General features: G+C 42.0%; 1 protein-coding gene and 1 long non-coding RNA gene across 2 annotated transcripts; both read right to left on the minus strand.

Moving 5' to 3' along the window:
* Window positions 1–320: 320 nt before the first annotated feature.
* On the minus strand, window positions 321–4,201 carry LOC120571086. Its single transcript, XR_005641176.1, has 3 exons — window positions 4,047–4,201; window positions 3,859–3,937; window positions 321–456 (listed from the first exon to the last, which is right to left on the minus strand). It is a non-coding gene; the product is annotated as an uncharacterized LOC120571086 (long non-coding RNA).
* A 1,187-nt stretch (window positions 4,202–5,388) lies between these two features.
* Window positions 5,389–17,014, minus strand: LOC120571041. The gene is made up of 11 exons (XM_039819741.1): window positions 16,198–17,014; window positions 15,413–15,545; window positions 15,094–15,331; window positions 11,532–11,808; window positions 11,263–11,440; window positions 10,099–10,175; window positions 9,820–10,000; window positions 8,425–8,673; window positions 8,140–8,311; window positions 7,553–7,701; window positions 5,389–6,124 (listed from the first exon to the last, which is right to left on the minus strand). The coding sequence occupies exons 1-11, from the start codon at window positions 16,651–16,653 to the stop codon at window positions 5,982–5,984; spliced, it is 2,253 nt and encodes a 750-aa protein (XP_039675675.1). The 5' UTR covers window positions 16,654–17,014; the 3' UTR covers window positions 5,389–5,981.
* Between the last annotated feature and the right edge of the window lie 2,667 nt (window positions 17,015–19,681).

Here is a 19,681-nt window from a genome sequence, read left to right on the forward strand (position 1 = left end):
CATCAGCACAGTTTCTCTCATCTGACCGACGCTGTCTTGTCTCCTTCCAAAAATCACTATCAACACTGTCATCAGTCTCAGGTTCAGAAGAGTCTCCAGTCTGGTCTTCAGTCTTTGGTTGTAAAAGTGGATGTGAGTTCCTGGCTGGTTCTGGTCCTCCACAGTCCTCTCCATCAGCTTCTGTTTCCATGTGTTGAGTTTGTCTCTGATGAAGCTGTGAGGACTGAGCTTCCTCTTCATCATCTTCACTCTTCACAGGGACAGGATTGAATGGGAACTTGGTGATATCAGCCTCCTCCAGCCCTTGAAGCTGGTCTCCCTCCTGACTGCTCCACAGTTCCTCCTGTTCCTCTTTAATGTGTGGGGGGGGCTCTGGCTCCTGCTGGTCCACACTGGAGCTACACTCCTGCTGCTCCTCTTCACCAACAATCACTTTAAGAACATCTGGAGGTAAAACTGAAACACAGACAGACAGCCGTTAATGGGAGTCTCAACAATACTTTGCTAATTAGCCGATTTCACTGTGATAAGGACGCAGCTTCATAATGAAATCATCTGATTTATCCCGGGTCCCCAAAGGTCACCATACAAAACTGAGCTTTTACACTACCACCCTTAAATTAACTCATTCCTCCACTCTGCTCCAGCTGGTGGTCGAGATGAAAACTGAGCTGAAGGAAACATTTCCGCGGCCCGCATATTTGGATGCGGCCCGAATACCAATTTAGGTTCACAATGAATTTTGGCCCAACCAGTTGTGCGCCAATCAAAAAAGACAGGAAACTGTTTTTCACACTAATTACGCAACACTCAGAGCAGATTTAGACTTTGATAAATGCCCCCAGAAGCAGATAGTTTCATATGCAGGCTGTGAAACAGGCTGCTGGGAGTCAGCTTTGTGGTAGCTGCTTATAAAAGTGAAATCTTTGTTTTGCTTGATTTGCTAAATTCTACGATGGCTAAGAAACTTTTTTGCTGACTTTTTTAGGGCTTTAAGTCGACCAAGCTGTAAGTGAGAAGACTATATGAGACATGAAATGACATGTTTTAAACTATACATGTCTGGCCCTTGATGTGATTCTCATTCCCTGTGTGACACCCCTGGCTTAGAGTATGTGTCAACTACCGCTGACATCTGGACTAGCCACCATACAAGCTTTGAGTACAAGTATGAAGTAGCAGCAGGGGCGATTCTAGGATCAGACCTTTAGGGGGGCTCAGCCCCTAATGAGAATGCGACACGGATATAGTGCATGCAAAAGTGTTAATCTGCGCCATGAAGTTCCCAACTTCTTCACAACCGCACTCCTGCTCTCCCTCTGACAGATAGAGACTCAGCCAAAGGCGTGAGTCTGACACAACCACCTCTACCAGAATCTAAGCTTTCCAATGATATTGGCGCCAGTTGCTGTGACAAATGGTTTGCGAGAAAATTAACATTCAACTTACATGAAATGTTATCATATCTGCATTCTGCATAAATCTCTGCACACCCATTACTCTCTGTGAAATATCTCACAAACTCTTCACTCAACATATGCATCGGTACAACAAGCGGTTCCCGGGTAATCCGGTTTTGAAATTGCAACAAAATTTCTACATGGTCTCCAACTTTGGGCCAAAATTATAATGTATTCTCATGTAAACTATTTATGTTAGCACAGACATTTGTTTTTTAATTGCTTAGCCAGTGTATCCCACCATAATGGTTATTATATTGCCAGATTCCAGACAATCCCACATACTTATGTATTGAATATATATATTTATACTGGTATGCTTCCTAGTGACATTAATGCAAAAATATGAAGAAAAAACTATTCCACCTGTGTGTGCATGGTTAGAATTCTGGAGTGCAAAATAGTTCAGGCTGCAGCACAAATACAGTATTTCCATCCATAGATAAGAATAATCAAGTCTAACCTCTGAATTTCTTTTCAAAGTGCACCAGATTGATGCATTTAACCCTTAAAATAGACAAAGGTTTCTTACAGGGGAGCATGTCCATGGACCCCCCGGGGGCTTGTGCCCCAGTGCAGCTCTAGGTCTAGTGACGCCCCTGGGACAGTGTCCCCGTTTTAAGTTTTACAGAGATAAAGACATTACCTTTTTTGGAGGTATTTACGCTTCTGAGCTGAAAATGTCCCCGAATATTGTCTCAGAAATCTGGTCACCTTAATGTATACACACATAGCTTCTATATCCATGTATACACACACACATAGCTTCTATATCCATGTATACACACACACATAGCTTCTATATCCATGTATGGACACACACAGCTTCTATATACATGTATACACACATAGCTTCTATATCCATGTATACACACACAGCTTCTATATCCATGTATACACACACAGCTTCTATATCCATGTATACACACATAGCTTCTATATACATGTATACACACATAGCTTCTATATCCATGTATACACACATAGCTTCTATATCCATGTATGGACACACATAGCTTCTATATCCATGTATGGACACACATAGCTTCTATATCCATGTATACACACATAGCTTCTATATCCATGTATACACTCATAGCTTCTATATCCATGTATACACACACAGCTTCTATATACATGTATACACACATAGCTTCTATATACATGTATACACACATAGCTTCTATATCCATGTATGGACACACATAGCTTCTATATACATGTATACACACATAGCTTCTATATACATGTATACACACATAGCTTCTATATACATGTATACACTCATAGCTTCTATATACATGTATACACACACAGCTTCTATATACATGTATACACACATAGCTTCTATATACATGTATACACACATAGCTTCTATATCCATGTATACACACACATAGCTTCTATATACATGTATACACACATAGCTTCTATATACATGTATACACACATAGCTTCTATATACATGTATACACACATAGCTTCTATATACATGTATACACACATAGCTTCTATATACATGTATACACACATAGCTTCTATATCCATGTATGGACACACATAGCTTCTATATACATGTATACACACATAGCTTCTATATACATGTATACACACATAGCTTCTATATACATGTATACACACATAGCTTCTATATACATGTATACACACATAGCTTCTATATCCATGTATACACACATAGCTTCTATATCCATGTATACACACATAGCTTCTATATACATGTATCAGATGTAAACAGCTTGTATATCCATGTATAGACACATAGCTTCTATATCCATGTATACACAAACAGCTTATATATCCATGTATACACACATAGCTTCTATATCCATGTATACACAAACAGCTTCTATATCCATGTATACACACATAGCTTCTATATACATGTATACACACATAGCTTCTATATACATGTATACACACATAGCTTCTATATCCATGTATGGACACACATAGCTTCTATATACATGTATACACACAGCTTCTATATCCATGTATACACACATAGCTTCTATATCCATGTATACACACATAGCTTCTATATACATGTATACACACATAGCTTCTATATACATGTATACACACATAGCTTCTATATACATGTATACACACATAGCTTCTATATCCATGTATACACACATAGCTTCTATATCCATGTATACACACATAGCTTCTATATCCATGTATACACACATAGCTTCTATATCCATATATACACACATAGCTTCTATATCCATATATACACACATAGCTTCTATATCCATGTATACACACATAGCTTCTATATACATGTATCAGATGTAAACAGCTTGTATATCCATGTATAGACACATAGCTTGTATATATATTTCTATATATTTCAGATGTAAATGTGTCCCACCTGTCCCCTGGTCCGCTGACAGCTTCCTCTCAGACTTCATGTTAAAGTTCCTCGCGGCTCTGCTCCTCTTCTCCCCGACCTGTTTCAGGAAATACAACAACAACACGTTAGCTTAGCAGGAGCTAGCTGCTAGCGGCTAACCTTAGCTTTAGCACCGACTCCCTGCGACATTAAAAAAGAAAACAAACCTGCTCTGTGTAGCTCCGTTTCAGCTTTTAAAACCACATCCAGCAGTTTGGGACTTTTCTTTCTTCTTAAAAAAAACTAAACACTGGCGCTTTTTTCTCCGCCGTCCTCATCACGATGTGACACACACACAGTTAACATTAGTTCCGGGGACGGACGGTATTATGGGTCGTACCAACAACTTCCGGGCAGATGTGTCCCACTCTGGCTGCGTCCGACGTCCCACCACACTAACATGTTGTTGATTTAGGAGCTCAAGCAGTCTGTGAGGTTGTTTAGTCTGTCTGAAATCTTTAGTATGAAAGCAATAGGGCGCGAGTTGCATGCTGTACCCATAAAAAGCATAAATATCCCACAATTAGAATATTGTCATGGCACATAACAACGAAATTCAACTGCACTTTCCCTGGTGGTGACACCTAGTGTGACAAGACAACATAGTAAAACATGAATTAACACACACACAGCGCCTCTGTGATCCCCTAATACTGTATCTGAAGTCTCTTTTATATAGACCTTAGTGGTCCCCTAATACTGTATCTGAAGTCTCTTTTATATAGACCTTAGTGGTCCCCAAATACTGTATCTAAAGTCTCTTTTATATAGACCTTAGTGGTCCCCTAATACTGTATCTGAAGTCTCTTTTATATAGACCTTAGTGGTCCCCTAATACTGTATCTGAAGTCTCTTTTATATAGACCTTAGTGGTCCCCAAATACTGTATCTGAAGTCTCTTTTATATAGACCTTAGTGGTCCCCAAATACTGTATCTGAAGCCTAACAACACATCTCTTCTGACTGCACCTTGGATTAGTGTTTCTCAATCTTTTTTCAATAATGTTGCCCCTTTGTACTGTGTTTTTAAGCCATGTACCCCTAACCAGCATGAATAATTTTTGGTAGAAAAAAAAAAAAAGCCTATATAAAGAGAAAGAATACAGCGATGTCAGATGAAAAGGCAAAATAGGTTACTGGAAGACTACGGGAGGTGGAAGAACAGCTCCCATGTGTGGTTGACCATCCTGGATTGGAGCCTGTCTGGCTCAATGTCTACTCGCTGCAGAGTGCTGGCCAAATCTACAGAGCTGACTATGGTCCTCTACGTTTGAGAGGAATACACCAGTAAGTTGTGCTTTGTTACAGAAGTTAACATAATAAATAAAGTCTCGAGTTTTGACTGTTGATTCCACCAACAAATCTTGTGCCTAATTTTAATTCAATAGTGTAGACCGGTTGGTATCAAACTCAATCTCACTAAGGGCCACACTAGAACATGATAATCACTTCAGGGAGGGGCCAGACACATAGAGCTTATTGACATGCTTTGAATAATCGAAAGAGTCAAATATTTGGGATTGTTTTATTGCATGTTTTTACATACTTTCACATTTGGCCCACACAAAGCCCTAAAAAAAGCTGTCCTTGGGTGGCCGTTTGGTTTTGCTCCTCGACGCAGTGGGCCGTGGGTTCGACTCCAACCTGCGGCCCCTTTGCTACATCTCATTCCCCCCTCTCTCTCTCTCCCCTTACATGTCTTCAGCTGTCCTGTCAAAAAAAGGCTGAAAAATAATCTTTAAAAATAAAGAAAGCTGTCCTAGAATTGAGCAAATCAAGTAAAACAATGCATTCTGGTTACATTTTTAAAAAGTAGGCTACCCCGACTCAGTACCACCGGTTTCACAGGCCTGAATTTGGGAATTTCTGAGTCTCGAACCTAAATAGTTGGGCCGGATCCAAATTTGGGAAGGGCCGGATTTGACACACGTGGTGTCAAGATTTATTTACATCAGACGAGAAAGACAAACCAATGAGAAATCTCTGCAGTCGCTAGTCGGTATCACTCCTATCAGTCCTTTGTGAGCTGGTGCTGGGGGCCTCCTGGGGGACGCAGGATCCGGGTCCTGATTCCAGCTTGCGTTTCCTGATGAGGAAGGCCACTACGTGGGGTTCAAACCGTCCGGCTTCTCGTACTGCCCCGATAGGTCCTCTGGGACAGGGATGGCCAACAGCGCAGCGGTGTATGGCGTAGGGTTGACGAAGACTTTCTCAAAAATGAGGTCCATCATGTCAGCGACATAACCTGCATCATAAAACACAAGCTCTTTTTAATTGGTTGGGTTTTGTTTTTTTTCCTGCTTTTTCTTTTTTTTTTTTTTTTTTAAAAAAGGTCCCATGACATGGTGCTCTTTGGATGCTTTTATATAGACCTTAGTGGTCCCCTAATACTGTATCTGAAGTCTCTTTTATATAGACCTTAGTGGTCCCCTAATACTGTATCTGAAGTCTCTTTTATATAGGCCTTAGTGGTCCCCTAATACTGTATCTGAAGTCTCTTTTATATAGACCTTAGTGGTCCCCTAATACTGTATCTGAAGTCTGTTTTATATAGACCTTAGTGGTCCCCTAATACTGTATCTGAAGTCTCTTTTATATAGACCTTAGTGGTCCCCTAATACTGTATCTGAAGTCTCTTTTATATAGACCTTAGTGGTCCCCTAATACTGTATCTGAAGTCTCTTTTATATAGACCTTAGTGGTCCCCTAATACTGTATCTGAAGTCTCTTTTATATAGACCTTAGTGGTCCCCTAATACTGTATCTGAAGTCTGTTTTATATAGTCCTTAGTGGTCCCCTAATACTGTATCTGAAGTCTCTTTTATATAGGCCTTAGTGGTCCCCTAATACTGTATCTGAAGTCTGTTTTATATAGTCCTTAGTGGTCCCCTAATACTGTATCTGAAGTCTGTTTTATATAGACCTTAGTGGTCCCCTAATACTGTATCTGAAGTCTCTTTTATATAGACCTTAGTGGTCCCCTAATACTGTATCTGAAGTCTCTTTTATATAGACCTTAGTGGTCCCCTAATACTGTATCTGAAGTCTCTTTTATATAGACCTTAGTGGTCCCCTAATACTGTATCTGAAGTCTCTTTTATATAGACTCAAGTCTCTTTATATGACGTAGCACTAAGAGCGACTACGGTAGTGAGTAGTATGAAAGGCCGAAATTCAAAGTAGGGAGGCTGGTTGGGGGGGGGGGGGTTGGATGGGTCAAACAACACAGGACTTACACCCAGGAGACCGGGGATCGGGTCCCGCGTGTCACGTTTCCTAAACCCGGTTTGTACGGTGGCCCTGAAGTGCAAATCACAACAGCAAATAGGAAAACACAACAGCAAATATGAAATTTTATGATTTGTTGAAATGTTTTCCTATTTGCCGTTGTGTTTTATGATTTGCTGTTGCGTTTTTCTATTTGCTGTTGTGATTTGCACTTCAGGGCCACCGTACAACCGTCCCGTTCTTCCCACGTGTCACGGAAACGTAAGCCCACCCACGACCTCTTCCTTAAGCGCATTATGTGACGCTAAAGGAGACTGTTAGCGTCAATAAAAACGACAAAGGCACCTGACCAAGCGTCCGTATTTTACCAGATGGGAGTGAGAATGTGTTGTTGAAATACATTTTAGAATTCCATAATATGTGTTTATTGATTTGAACCCTTACCAAAGGTGGGCTGTGTCTTTTGAGGGTTAGCTCTGCACTCTCCCTTCCTAGCCTTGGGAAAGGAGATTTCCAAGAGAGGTACACCTTCCTCCGTTTCGGCCTGTGGTCGGTCCGCATTCTCATTATAATGCATAGCAGCCAGGTAGAGTCTGGAAGGACAAGAGTAAACGGGTTAAAGGTGCAGTATGTAAGCCTTATAAAACTACCTTTCTGTCATATCTGCTGAAACTGACCCTATGTTCCAGTAGAACTACATGAAGCAGGTCATTTAAAATAAATCCTGCTCCTCTGGCACCACCTACAGCCTGGAGTGTGAATTACAAAAATCTACCGCTCCCTGTTCAGATGCACCAATCAGGGCCGGGGATGTCTAACTGCATGTCAATCACTGTTCATGTACAAGCATTCATTCTCCCTAGTGGGGGGAGGGGCTTAGGAGACCGTTTGGGCTTCAGCAAAAACAGGGGAAGGGCTGGGAAGTGGGCTAAGTTCTGGATCTTCACAATCCTACCTACAGCACCTTTAAGATTGACAGATATTTAAGCCTACAATTCCCAAAAGTATGAAGCAAACAAACTCTCTTTCACCTGCACAGCATTCCAATAAAGGAAAAGACAACATTCTTTGGGGCAAAACGAAGGACGACGGCACGGAAAGCCTCCAACCATGACGTCTGGTGGTGGGGGCTCAGATTTGCAACATCCTTCAGCGTTCTTTTGTTTGTCAGCAACTTCTCCAACTTGTAGAAAGCTGGAGTTGCTGCAGACAATAAGAAAATATCATATTAGAAAACAATACAGTACAGAATATTACAGCAATGATCTCTGGTACATTTCTGAAAGTGACACTTAGCCTGTACATTGATGAACTACCTGCTTGGAGCCATTTCCTCTTGTCAGTTGTCTTGCGGATCACATGCTCGCACTCGGGGTAAAGAGGATCCTCGTGTGTGTGGACATCTCGAACATGGTTCAGGACCGCGGTCCACTTTGCGATTCTCTCTGGCCCGGAGGTTGAGCCAGCTGCCGTCCAGTATATGTGGTCGTTGATGCTTTTCATCCACTTCTTGAGCTCCTCACAGTCTTTCTGCTTACTGATTGCTTCCAGTTTCTTCGAAATTCCTACAATGAAGGCAAAATACAAAGCATGTGTTACCATTTACTCATAGTGTCACAATTTCACAGTAAGGAAAAGTCTTTTCACCAAATGGGAGCTTTACGCAAGCTTAAAAAAAACTCCAACATCAGGTCCTTCTCACCAAAAAGGATATCACTAACAACTCAAAGAAAGGAAAAGGCTGGAGCAAAACTGATAGATTGTGTTTGGTATAATGGACTATGGACATCAATCCGCTCTAGGGGTGTAAGAAAAAAATCGATACACTTGAGTATCGCAATATTTTATTTTGCAATACTGTATTGATTTCCAAAAACGCAATAACGATTTATTTTTTTAAATAATTTTTTAAGTTTACGTGCAAAAATATTCATGTAAGACAGTGGTTCACGTTAATGTTGTGTTTAAACCCCCTACCGCTAGATGGCTATGCTGAGACGCACCACTAGTGTCCTCGCCTAGCAGTGCTTAACAGTGCCTAACACAGTAAGGATAGCAGGGGCCTAACAGTGCCTAACAGTCGCGTGAGCTAAGGGCTTACAGAGTCTAACAGTGCGTAGCAGGGCCTAACAGTGCGTAGCAGGGCCTAACAGTGCGTAGCAGGGCCTAACAGTGCCTAACAGTGCGTAGCAGGGCCTAACAGTGCCTAACAGGGCCTAGCAGGGCCTAGCAGGGCCTAACAGTGCCTAGCAGGGCCTAACAGTGCCTAACAGGGCCTAGCAGGGCCTAACAGTGCCTAACAGTGCGTAGCAGGGCCTAACAGTGCCTAACAGTGCGTAGCAGGGCCTAACAGTGCCTAGTAGTGCGTAGCAGGGCCTAACAGTGCCTAGCAGGGCCTGACTTTTTGCTAGAAGCTAACAACGTAGCTATGGCTGACCTTTGGCCTACTTTAGCATATAAACATTAGCTCACTAAGAACCTGGGAACCACAATCCCAAACTGGCAGTTTGATTTTCTGTGTACTGAATTGTTTACCTAAAGTAAACTTTATGCACATCAAGTCCTTTTTTAAATATTAGTTTTTCGAAAAGTATACTTATATATATTGCTATATATTGAATCGTGACCCATGTATCGTGATAGGCATCGTATCACCAGATTCTTGCCAATACACAGCCCTACTCCGCTCCATATCAGCACTGACAATATACCTTTCGCCATGTGCCGGACATCGTAGTAATGGGTTATGTTTCTCTCCCTGAGGAACTGCTGTACTCGTGGATGACGGTCAGTCACAACGCAATCAAGGTTGACGCCACGCGACTCCAGTAATGCCAGACTCCTCGTCAGGCCCTCCTTTTCCATGTGGCAGCTACCACCAACCTCGTTGCTCTGTTAACACAGAAAAACAATATATGAATAGAAAATGCATTATAGACTTTTCATTTTCAAATAACGACCGCTTTACAAAATCAATTTGGACAACTCACCTGAACCAACTGAATGTCCACAACGGTGTTAGCATGGAGATCCATCATTGTATAGCTCCCATACTTTGCAGAGTGGCCTGTTTTTGTTCAAAGAGTGACATTAGTAATAATTTCTCAATACTTTGGTATTATGTCTGGCATTTTAATTAGGTCACTCCTTTTAAAAAGGTGCTGTAGGTAGGACTGTGAAGATCCAGGATTAGCCAAAGGATTTGAACATCGACAACTTCTCAGTCCCTCCCCCCCCTTCTCGCTAAACCCCAAAACCGTCTACTAAGCCCCTCCCCACGAGGGAGAATGAATGCGTGTGCATGAGCAGTGATTGACACACAGTTAAGACACCTCCCCCTGGCCCTGATTGGTGCATCTGAACAGTTAGACACACCCCCTGGCCCTGATTAGTGTATTAGAACAGTTAGACACCCCCCCCTGACCCTGATTGGTGCATCTGAAGAGTTAGACACTCCCCCTGGCCCTGATTGGTGCATCTGAACAGTTAGACACACCCTCTGGCCCTGATTAGTGTATTAGAACAGTTAGACACCCCCCCCTGACCCTGATTGGTGCATCTGAACAGTTAGACACCCCCCCCCTGGCCCTGATTGGTGCATCTGAAGAGTTAGACACTCCCCCTGGCCCTGATTGGTGCATCTGAACAGTTAGACACACCCCCTGGCCCTGATTAGTGTATTAGAACAGTTAGACACCCCCCCTGGCCCTGATTGGTGCATCTGAACAGTTAGACACACCCCCTGGCCCTGATTAGTGCATTAGAACAGTTAGACACCCCCCCTGACCCTGATTGGTGCATCTGAACAGTTAGACACCCCCACTGGCCCTGATTGGTGCATCTGAAGAGTTAGACACCCCCCCCCTGACCCTGATTGGTGCATCTGAAGAGTTAGACACTCCCCCTGGCCCTGATTGGTGCATCTGAACAGGGAGCAGTGGATTTTTGCAAATCCCACTCCAGGCTGTAGGTGAAGCCAGAGGAGCTAGATTTATTTTAAATGACCTACTTCATGTAGTTCTACTGCAACATAGGGTCAGTTTCAGCAAATATGACAGAAAGGTAGTTTTATAAGTCTTACCTACTGCACCTTTAACTTCAAACTAAATCTAACCCCTTGTATAAACTACACTTTTTCAGTAAAGTATCAATACCTGGGGAGTCAGCTCTCATGTCACCACCAAGGATCACTTTTTCCTCCTGACTTAGTCGCTGCACATTCACATCCTGCGTGACTTTCCAGTGGTGAACAACTGCCGGCTCAACGAAAGCTCTGGCGTGGCGGCGAAATGTTTCATGCCCAAACAACTGTAGCTTCATTGCCTTAAAAACCTGTTGGCGTAGGGAGGATAAATGATACATGCAATTTGATCTACACTGGAGTCATTCACAGTCAAAGTAACTACAGTCGCACATGGTTTACCTGTTCGATTTGTGTGAAAGATGCCCCGCTCAGGTACATGGCGGCAGAGAGGTGCAGATCTCCAGCGGGCGTGCTCCCCAGGACGGGCTGGCTATTCCACTGCCTTGTGAACGTGCAATGGGGGCACCGCTGCTTCACAGACAGGAAGGTCCCCAGCCTTTGGGTCCTCACATCACATGCCCGCGTGCAGACTGGACATACATTAAACAACTCCATGATGCTGTTCTCGTACACTATGTACTTTTTGCTGTTGTGGGTGGGAGCGGACGAATCTTCTCTATATTAAACCACAAAGAAAGGAAAACTCATTTTGAGGTAAACAGACTGGAGGACATGCGCTCTCCCTCACAGGTCACGACTCATGAAAAAAAAAAAAAGAGTGAAACAAGTAAAATAAAAAGACACTGGATAAACTCCGCTACTGTGTGTTTATTTAAAGTGCCCATATTATGAAAAAAACACTTTTTCTGGTGATTTGGGGTGTTCTTTTGTGTCTCTGGTGCTTCCACACACATACAAACTTTGAATAAATCCATCCATGCTGTTTTGAGTGAGATCTGGTTTCTGAATGTGTCCTGCCTTCAGTCTCCTGGTGAGCTGTTCAAAACGAGGTGGCTAACCACAACCGTTAGCTCGTAGCGTTAGCATGCTAACGCTAATGCTAACACTAGCATGGTACCTCGTTCTCAATAGCAAAGCACTGCTACAACACACACAAGTTCACCATAATCTACAAAAGAACTACTTGCATGTGCTCCCTCATTTAGAAGTCTCCCAGCTAATCCTGCCTTGTAACTGACCAAAGTTGGAGAAACAGGCTTTCTTTTACTGTCTCTAGAGTTAGCTAGCTGACATGCTCTACATCTGAGCTACTGAGCATGTGCGAGTGCAATCAAAGATAGTACAGAAGAAGAAGATGAAAAGAGGTCTCACTCTGTAGCTAAAACAGAAACCAGGTGAAAAGAGGATCTGCAGCAGTGAGAGAGAGCTGTGCAGTACAACTAAAATATGGTGTTTTTTTAAAATTAAACCATGTAAACCTATTCTGGTACAACCTTAAAATACAGTTATGAACCTGAAAATGAGCATAATATGGGCGCTTTAAAGCTAGGCCTAGATTGTGTAAGAATGTCTCCCATCTAGCGGTGAAATTGTATACGACAACCAACTGAATATTACTTTCTAGCCCCTCCTCCTACGGTGGCCGAACCGGAAATGATCTCTTAGTATCTCCATCGTTTCCACGCAGCTATTCTAGCCACTCCAATATTAACGTTGGTCTTGTTGGCAAGTAATCTCCCTCTGGCATTCGGCACGTTGCCACTGGGTGTAAGAAGGCGAAAGATGGAGGTATGTCCCTCTTTGGGTAATGTATTATAAAGATGGAGGTATGTCCCTCTTTGGGTAATGTATTATAAAGATGGAGGTATGTCCCTCTTTGGTTAATGTATTATAAAGATGGAGGTATGTCCCTCTGTGGGTAATGTATTATAAAGATGGAGGTATGTCCCTCTTTGGTTAATGTATTATAAAGATGGAGGTATGTCCCTCTTTGGTTAATGTATTATAAAGATGGAGGTGTGTCCCTCTTTGGTTAATGTATTATAAAGATGGAGGTATGTCCCTCTTTGGTTAATGTATTATAAAGATGGAGGTATGTCCCTCTTTGGTTAATGTATTATAAAGATGGAGTTATGTCTCTCTTTGGATAATGTATTATAAAGATGGAGGTATGTCCCTCTTTGGTTAATGTATTATAAAGATGGAGTTATGTCTCTCTTTGGTTAATGTATTATAAAGATGGAGGTATGTCTCTCTTTGGTTAATGTATTATAAAGATGGAGGTATGTCTCTCTTTGGTTAATGTATTATAAAGATGGAGGTATGTCCTTCTTTGGTTAATGTATTATAAAGATGGAGGTATGTCTCTCTTTGGTTAATGTATTTTAAAGATGGAGGTATGTCCTTCTTTGGTTAATGTATTATAAAGATGGAGGTATGTCTCTCTTTGGTTAATGTATTTTAAAGATGGAGGTATGTCTCTCTTTGGTTAATGTATTTTAAAGATGGAGGTATGTCTCTCTTTGGTTAATGTATTATAAAGATGGAGGTATGTCCCTCTTTGGTTAATGTATTTTAAAGATGGAGGTATGTCTCTCTTTGGCTAATGTATTTTATTTGTTTATTATAATGTATAATTATTTGCACTTATCAATGTACGACCATTCTTACGCTCTGATACCAACGTTTTCTGAATCCCACGTGAAGCCTGTCCTAAGATGATTTTTGCGCTCATATCTGTGCTGGTTTCTACGTTAGGTTGATAATAGTGCTGTCAAATGATTAAACTATTTAATCGCGATTAATCGCATTAATGTCATAGTTAACTCGCAATTAATCGCACATTTTTATCTACTTTAAAAACGGTGCCTGAAGCAAAAGAAAGAGATATATATATATATATATTTAAAAAAGGAACACCTTGTTCACTTGTATTTGTCTGTTCAAAAATATAAAACAATAAAAAGTTGATCTTAAAAAAAAAAAAGGAGCACAAAACGGTGAAAACAACCACTGGGTGGGAAAAGGGTATTTTACAATTACAGTGAATGCACCACGAGGCTGGCGAGGCGAGCAACATGACATCATGACTGTGTTTTTCAGACAACGGCAGCTACAGTCCGGTGTTGGAAACATCTCCGGTGAAATACAGACACACTTTACACCGTTTAGCTGTCAGCATTTTAACCTGTTTAATCCAGCTGCTAGCTAACGGTAGGCTAACGTTACCTACTGCTAAGTGCAGTGTTGACTGACTAACGGTAGGCTAACGTTACCTGCTGCTAAGTGTAGTGTTGACTGGTCTCCTGTGCGGCGATGTTTCAGTTCCCTCTAACGTCCGTTTTCAGAGCATCAGAAAGAAGCGCAGGCATCTAAGTGGCACCTAAATAAGGCACCGAAATCTGCGTTGCTATTCAGTCCGGTAGATAACGGTTGTTAAGGCACCGGTGCCGTATTAGCACCGGGTCTCGGACCCCATTCATAAGGGCGATTTTCGTCGAAAAGCGACTAGTTTGCAGGTATGTACTACTCTTTGGCTGGCTCGCAAACAAGTGCAAACAAGTGGCAGCGTGCCTGTTGTGTCTCCGGTCTAGCTAGATCCGGTGTGGTGTTGTAGTTTTTCTAACGTTACTAGTTGTTGCAACAGCATGTGAAAAAAAACTACAAAGTCTGCTGGGCCAAAAAAAACGTTAATCTCGCGATAAAGAAATTGACGCCGTTAAAATGGGTTTGCGTTAACGGTGTTAATAACATGTTAAACTGACAGCACTAGTTGATAAATGAGGGCCAATGAGCTTTCATCTGAACTGTACTTTAAACCATCACCCTGTTGGCAGCTGGTTTAATAATCTTTATGCACATAAACAATCCTAAAAGTAATGCTGTAAACTTCAACAGTGTCACTGAGACTAATCCTTTATGTTAGAATGCCATAAAATGTATAAAAAAATTATGAAAGTTCTCACGAGCCACACACACATATTCACACTCAGTAACTTACGACGTTGGTGTAGAGTCTACCGATGCTGTGATGGAGTCGGCAGGATCATAAGTAGAATCCTGTCCCTTTGAAGCTTCCACTAAAGAGCTGCCCTCCAACGGATTGTCCTCCAGCTCTTCATCGAGGTCTAGACGAGGTCTTTTGGGTGGTCTCTTTACAGGTGCCGATGACAGGCACAAAGGGTCTGCATTTGAAGGCCCCACACCGAAATCTTTGCAGGAGACAGTTGCCTGGACACCTGCGGCCAAAATTAATTTTAACGCCAGAATACGTACTAACTACATCAAAAGAAAATGTACTGAAGGTGGCAAGTACATACCTTCACTTCTAAATTGGGGTGGCGGAGTCTTTGAGGATAGCGGTGTGCCTACAGTAGGTGTTTCTAGGTGGTCTGTCTGGCAGGCAACATCCCTTGAGAGAGGCAGCTGAATGTAAGCACTTGATGTGCTGGCCTGTGTAGAGACAACAAGCTCAAATTAGTACTCAATTTATTACTTTGTATATATTCCAGGTGCAAGTTGTAAGAAAATAGAAGATAAGCATGTTTAGTGAATAAAATGAATACTTAAAATTTGATTTATACATTAAAAGGTGCACTATGAGTTCCTGCATGGTTTCAACTTGATTCAATTTAATTTTTGTCTGAAATGGTAGTCAACTCTCCTTGATCCGCTAGCTGCCTGCCACCTGTGAAAAAGCCCGGTCTCTTGAGACAACACAGGGGGTGTAAATGTCAAATAAACACTAGGGGCACACGATAGGTACCAAAATACAACAAACCACGTTCCAGCCAATCACCGACAAGATGGTTGGGGGAGGGGGTAGGGGTTAGTGACAGTTAGTCATGACAGTTACAGAAACATGGGGGGAGGGACTATTTTGTTCTGACTCTGGGGACAACAAGCAGACATGTCCCAGACGACCTGCGAGGTCTGGGTGGTTCATAGTGTAGTAGCAGATCAGAAAATGTATTTTGGACCTAAACTGTTTAGTGATTTATAAATGTTAGCTGCATAGCTAATGTTACAGCCACATTCCAAGGGTAACAAGCTAGGTAACCACATACAGTGAAGCAACAAAATTATACAGTGTTAGTTGACTTACTTGTCCCAGGTTCGTAGCTGAGCCAACGAGAGTTGGTACTGATCCAGGCTTTATCTTCAGACGTTCAGCAAGGCCAGCTCTGTATTGGCCCAAGTTGAGGAAACAGTCGTCGGTGAAATGTTTGGCGCAGACATACAAAACTTTGGGAAGTTGGGTCGGTGAATTTCCACACAAAATAAAATTAACCCACAGGTTCTTCAGAGGCTCGCGTGAAGGAACTAAAAAAAGACTTTTTTGTTCAATTGTACATCCAAACACCGAGCAACTGTTGTGCTTCGCTCGTTTGCGAACCGTGATGTCTCTCGAGGAAACAGCTACGACGCGCTCGCACGGTCGTAGCTGTTTTTCTCTACCCTGGATATCAAGAAAAATCTGTTTCTGTAAATCTCCACTCTGCGTAAACGATTTCTTACGCACTGAGCAGCTGAAAGGTTGCTCTCCTGTGTGAGTCATCATGTGTGCCTTCAGGTGTGACTTGGTCCCAAATCTGTTCCCACACTCAGAGCAGCTGAATGTTTTCTTATGTCTTGAATCATGTTTCAGAGAGTTTAAAGCTGACTGAGGTTCTCTGGTCTCCTTCCATTCAGCACTGTCATCAGTCTCAGGTTCAGAAGGGTCTCCAGTCTGGTCTTCAGTCTCTGGTTGTAATAGTGGATGTAGATATGAGTTCCTGGCTGCTTCTGGTCCTCCATAGTCCTCTCCATCAGCTTCTGTTTCAATGGGCTGAGTGTGTCTCTGATAAAACTGTGAGGACTGAGCTTCCTCTTCATCATATTCGATCTTCACAGGGACAGGAGTGAATGGGAACTTGGTGATATCAGCCTCCTCCAGCCCTTGAAGCTGCTCTCCCTCCTGACTGCTCCACAGTTCCTCCTGTTCCTCTTTGATGTGTGGGGGGGGCTCTGGCTTCTGCTGGTCCACGCTGGAGCTACACTCCTGCTGCTCCTCTTCACCAATAATCACTTTAAGAACATCTGGAGGTAAAGCTGAAACACAGACAGACGGCCGTTAATGGGAGTCTCAACAATACTTTGCTAATTAGCTGATTTCACTGTGATAGGGACGCAGCTTCATAATGAAATCATCTGATTTGTAGGGCTGCTCCCTCTTAGTTGATTAGTCAACTAATCGGTCGTTTTAGTCTTAGTCAACTTAGATTTCTTTAGTCGATTAGTCATGTTTTATGCTTTTTTCATGCTGAATGACTTATTTCCAAGAAACATCTCTGGTAAACACAAGAATTAAAGTGGTGCTTTTAGCATGACTCTTTGCGTAGAAACTCAGATTTACAGATCTGTCGATTAAATCAACTAATCGATTAGTCGATGCAATTGAATGAGTGTTAGTCGACTAAGAATTTCTTCAATCGAGCACAGCCCTACTGATTTGTCCCCAAAGGTCATCATACACAACTGAGCTGTTACACTACAACCATTAAAGGACCATTCCGGCGTAAAATGAACCTAGGTGTTAATAAAATACGTGTACCGAGTCAAACGTTCTCTGGGACATGTTTTCATGCTAACCGAATGCCTCTCTAGCGTTTAACAAGCTACCGCAAAACCGGTGGTTAGCTGCTAACGCTAGCTTTCTGGGCAGAGTTTTTAATAAACTGTCTGTACACTTACAAAGTTGTCAATGCTTCAGTTTGCATGTAGGGACCCTCATTATGCTACTGTTTAAGTGTGGTGCTATTTTGAGCCTTGTTAGTGGTAGAAAATAGTGATTTACCCTCTGCCTGTCAAAAAACTGAAAAACAATCCCAGAGGAAAAGTTACTCAGCCATAACCAGTGTTGTAACGTAGCAAAGTACAAATACTTCTATACTGTACTTAACAAGGGTGTCACGATTTCGATTTTAAATCGAAATTAAGCTACAATCTTGAATATCGAATAAAAAAAATGGAATAGTCGAAACTGCCACACCCCCATGTCACGTCCGGTCAGTTTGCCAAGCGGAAAAACACCCGTGTTGAAGTGCTGTGAGTCAGTCAACCTCCTCCATCGACAGAACTTGAACCCCCTCCTCTTTCACTGAAGTCGCCGGTGTGGAAGTATTTTGGATTTCCAGTGAGTTAAAAAACACACAGTTTGGAAGCTCTGCTATGTACCATATTCTGTGTGTTTACCATTGCACATTAGCCTAGCAGCTAGCAGAGATTCCTTCTGCTTATAGCTTTATCCCGACAAAACCGCACTGTTGAATTTCAGCCTGCATGCACGTTTTGTAGCCTAAACAGAGCAGCTTACAGTATATTGGTTATATTAGAGAGAGCAACAAGTTAGTGGACTGCCGAGTCGCCCTCTCTGCTCTCTTGCTCAGCCACTGTGTGCTGCGGAGCGTCTGCCCTGGCATTGTCGGCAAACTATTTTTTTTTTACTTAATTGATAAATTGTCAAGTTTCCAATTAACTGAAGATATGTGACATTATGTTGTTAATACTAAATGTTTTAAATTTGACAATGTAGTGTGGCACATTGCAAACTAAGGTCAGATATTATATTGCATAAAAGTCTAGTCTAAAAATAAATTATGTAAAAAAAACTTGAGAATTGAGTCGAATCGTGACCTTAGAATTGAAAATGTAATCGAATCGAGGATTTGGAGAACACCCCTAGTACTTAAAGGAACATGCCGACTTATTGGGACTTTATCTTATTCACTGTAACCCCCAGAGTTAGACTAGTCCATACAGACCCTTCTCATCTCCGTGCGTGCTGTAACGCTGTCTGACGGCTCCAGCATTAGCTTAGCCTAGCACAGATCCTGCAGGTAACTGGTTCCAACTAGCCTACTGCTCCGAATAAGTGACAAAATAACACTAACATGTTCCTATTTACATGTTGTGATTTGCATAGTCACAGCGTGTACAAATAACAAGGTCACATGAGACAGTGCTACTTGGGCGGAGTGATATGCTTGCGGCACCCGAGAAGCCCAGAGCAGCTTTGCCTTTCTGAGAATATAGTTCCCAGTTTATATTCGGTTAGAAGATGGCTGTGTCTCATGTGACCTTGTTATTTGTACACCCTGTGACTCTACAAATCACAACATGTAAATAGGAACATGTAGGCATTATTTTGTCACCTATTTGGAGCAGTAGGCTAGTTGGAACCAGTTACCTGCAGGATCTGTGCTAGGCTAAGCTAACGCTGGGGGCGTCAGACAGCATTACAGCACGCACGGAGATGAGAAGGGTATGTATGGACTAGTCTAACTCTGGGGGTTACAGTGAATAAGATAAAGTCCCAATAAGTCGGCGTGTTCCTGTAAGTAGAATTTTTACGTATCTGTACTTTACTTCGTTATTTATATTTTTCCGGAAACTTTTACTTTTCTAAATAAATAAAATTTATACTTTCACTCCACTACATTTCCCCTCAGCATCTTAGTTGCTCGTTACTACAAAATAAAAATCAGAAGAAATGTGTTACACTGGAAAAAAAAAAAAGCTGATTTCATGTAGTTGGATTACTCTCTGTG

The sequence above is a fragment of the Perca fluviatilis genome, chromosome 13 (genome assembly GCF_010015445.1).
Source record: "Perca fluviatilis chromosome 13, GENO_Pfluv_1.0, whole genome shotgun sequence".
Taxonomy (NCBI): domain Eukaryota; kingdom Metazoa; phylum Chordata; class Actinopteri; order Perciformes; family Percidae; genus Perca; species Perca fluviatilis.